The 3820-nt window shown below is 35.2% G+C and overlaps 1 protein-coding gene across 1 annotated transcript in view; it reads right to left on the bottom strand.

The window, feature by feature from the left end:
* Positions 1–3820, bottom strand: part of LOC109841418 (mediator of RNA polymerase II transcription subunit 33A-like) — a 12946-nt gene that overhangs the window by 5461 nt on the left and 3665 nt on the right. Inside the window, 2 exon segments of the mRNA XM_020410383.1 lie at positions 1–375; positions 1290–1457. The exon segment at positions 1–375 is cut by the window's left edge and continues 262 nt beyond it. Coding sequence (XP_020265972.1) covers positions 1–375; positions 1290–1457 — 543 coding nt within the window.

The following is a 3820-nucleotide window of genomic DNA, read 5'->3' as shown; positions in this document are numbered from 1 at the left end:
GTTCTGAAAGTACCAAGCCCGTAATTTTGGAAATGAGTCTATATAAACAGGCTGATCTGATGATACAGCTAGAGGATTTGTACTATTCTCACATCTATCACTGGCAGTAGAACTTTGCAAAGCAATGCGACTGTTTCGCATTAACAAGAGATAGTCCAGAGTTAATTCTGCCACGACAGTACCAGCACGTCCAGCAACACAGTGTTCCTGGGGAGGTTTGTAAAATTTCCATAACCGAAGAAGAAAAAGAAAAGCACATGAGAAGACTGAATAGATGGATGTCTCATCAGAAGGGCTTGATCTGTGTTTAGATTCGGGTGCTAGTGAGCCAAAAGCCTCACAGAGAGGTAACAGAATCGTTGTTACCTCAGGAACCTGCAAAAACAATCAGGATGTATGAATAGAATTATGAGAGGTAGTAATAAACTTCTTATGTGTAGGGGTACATTATCCTTCATTAAATTGGATCCGTGCACATATCATAAACAGTAACATCATCTTGAGGATCATAATATATCACCAATAAGGTCATAATCAGTAAATCATCCAAGATAACTAGACATATGAAACCTAATATAAGAACGGTTCCCATGCGGTGAAAAGGTTTTATTACCATAATGGGTGCTTAGGAGGTTACAACTAATTATGAATCCTGGTGGGCCGTATATCCTATCAGTGATGTGAGTTTTTCGTTGCAATCTACACAAAATTTAAGAGGACAAAAATCACACAGATTGGGGATTTCTATCCTACATGCAAATAAAAGTCATTGGCCTTGAAACTGTTACAATCTACTTTAGATAACCAAATGTATTTACAGGCCATCTACCTTTAGCTTACAGATATATGCTAAGCAATTTTCAAACTACCTGGGTATTTTCACAATTTTGGATAGCAATTAACGGTTAAGCACATCAATACTGATGGTCCACTGCGCATTTCCAGTGCATATATAATCATCCCAATTTACGATGGCTGTTGACTACCTAACGCAAACTTCCTTTATACTGGCTTGTAACATGCAGGAAGAAGATAGATATTAAAGCACAACACTGGAGGAGTTTCTATTGACATTTTAAAAAGGATAAGATGGCTGACTGGCTCTGGGTGGTGTATTGGCATACATATATTTGGTATAGTATGTCAAATCTTGATACTGAAGTCCCTTTTCCCCGCTTTTTCACTTTATTTGGTGTTATATGGTAAAAAAAAACTATAAACCTTTAATTGTGATTATGCTAAAAAATAAAAACCATAAAGAAGCATGTGGAAGGAAGTTTTCTGCTCACCACACCATATAGTGAAAAAATATGTACTATTTCAACGCGAGCTATCCCAAACAATATGGAACCTAACATGGGCATGTGACTAATTAAATGGCTTGCACTCCCAGGTTCTGTAAAAGCAGTAGGTATTGGAGGAGACAGCAGTTTCAGCACAATGCGCATCACATGCTCCTGATAAAAAAAGACAGAAAATCAGAATTACACCCACATATTATAGTTCTTCATAGATCGATTAAAGTGATGCTCTTGACCTAGAATTATTTAAAACGGCAGATTAATTCCTGGGACCCAATAGTTATGCCATAATTAGGAGTACAAATAGGGAAATGTCAAGCATATTGACACATAATTCTTTATGAAGATATCCTAGAACTATTTCACCAATTACCGAATTAATAAACCAGAGATACATTAATTCTAAAAGAAATGGTGAATAGAAAGTGCAAGCATATCAAACACACTTATACATTGGTCTTGAACATATGGATAGCCTAGGTAACTTCTTTAAGAAAAAAGAACATTGGAGCAGCTAATTATCAGAATATTACTAAGTCTTCAGTTTTCAAAAGTAAAACATCACATTTTCGCAGCGGTCAGACAGTACATAGTGCAATGTCCACTGTTATGAAATTTCCTAGGTAATGAAAGTGACAATCATAACTACACTAAATTTAATCCTCAGTATTTTCCTCTTATAAGCACAGGAGATTTTTCTTATACTCTTTCTTGCTAACTTCTTTAATTCTACTACTTGGGTACGTCTTGATACATTGATTGGTTCCTCATATGCATGCCCAGAAAACCGCACAAACATCAAAATGTTACAAAAAATAGAACACCCTGACATTAGGGTCAGCTCAAAATGGGCTAGTAAGTGGATAATAAAAGGTAATTATTGGTGCCTAAAATTTGTGTTGCTCTGACTGTGATGGTGGTGGGAAGGAATGTCAGATTCTTGACACAGGAACATCATACCAATCACTTGCTTGCTAAGTTTTCTACTTCAGAGAATGATAGAGAACGTATAAGATAGGACTGTAACTTGAAAGCAAATAGGTGAAAAGGCTACTCTTTACTGTCAGCTTCTTTTCTTTCTTCTTCACTAAGAAAATAGTACTTTTAAATACACTGTTCCAATAATATTTTTGCAAAGACAAAATTTTCTAAAGAGTAACAACATTTTAAAACTAATATTCTCACACCTCCAATACTAATCCTTACAATAATATTTTTGATAGAATATTAAATTTAGTTTCTGAAAACTAAGGAGTTCTGCACTACAAGGCTGTGGCATGTGCTTTGCATGTGAAATGGGTGGCCAGGGGCAATATGTATTAGTATACTGCATTCTTACTTAGATTTGGCACAGGCCAATATACCAGGGGAAAAGCACCAAGATCTGATCATGGCAATTATCCTCAGTGAAAGCTCAGGCAATCAGCACTTGAGCAGCTGCTAAACTTCACAACAATTATCTCATGCCATCATAGGGGTGCTACGGAAAACTTTTATGGGTATACACGATAAAGTTTCCTCCTTGCTTTTCAAAGGCATGTAATTAGCCAGAAATTTTTTTCAGGCTTATGGTAAAAAAAAAATCATTCTAGATAGAATGTTGTAATTAATTCATTCAATTTAATCAATTAAATGCAAATTAACCCATATGGCTTGTGACTACGACTGTAAAAAAGTACGTAACCTCATAAAGAAACGTGATGGAACATCTCAATGAAAGACTTTCAAGTAATTTGAAATTCATGAATCAGTAGTCGATTTTTATTTGAAAAGATTAAAAACTAGCTGAGAAACCATAACAGTACTTTCATTCCATTTTTTACATATTCCATGGAAATAAAAATTGATAGGGCAGATAAAAATAATCACAACCGTTTTTAATGTCGCTAGCAATTCTTGCTTGTACCTTGCCATGGTACTTTAGTGTCCTATATTATTACTGCCATTTTCGGCTACATTCCCTGAGTACAAAAGCAACAAAGAGAAAAGATGGATGCTATGTTTGATTTAAAGTCTATCAAATGAAAATGATAAAACCTCTTATAGCCAACAGACTTATGGGCGCCCTGACTATATAGTTTTCAGAAGCGGGAAAGGTAGCTGCAAACTAGGAAGAGGGAGTAAGACTAGCTGAGGCAGGATGATATTTTGTGGCATGCTGATGTTGATCCGATTTGACAGATATTACTTTATTATTTCTGAAATAAATTCAGAAGAATAATACTATAGCATCTTCTTTTAACGTATTATTCTGGACGTAATTGGTTGATTTCAAGATATTTTTTCTTCTAAAATTAATTAATTATCCAGTTATAGTCCTCCATACTTTGCTCCGGTAGGCTTCCTGCCTCCAAGAAGTTGACTTTGACAAGTACTTCTACATTCATTTCTGCTCATGAAACATATATGCGGATAAATGAATCCAAGTTCAATTCTAATCCTAAATGCAGCGACATCTGTTTAAAAAAAAAACAAATTGGTACAGCTCACAAAAGAATCAAACACAATTTGTAAGATAA

Source organism: Asparagus officinalis, chromosome 5, assembly GCF_001876935.1.
Source record: "Asparagus officinalis chromosome 5, Aspof.V1, whole genome shotgun sequence".
Taxonomy (NCBI): domain Eukaryota; kingdom Viridiplantae; phylum Streptophyta; class Magnoliopsida; order Asparagales; family Asparagaceae; genus Asparagus; species Asparagus officinalis.
The sequence above is the reverse complement of the archived record's forward strand: the minus strand, read 5'-3'. Positions and strand labels throughout refer to the sequence as shown.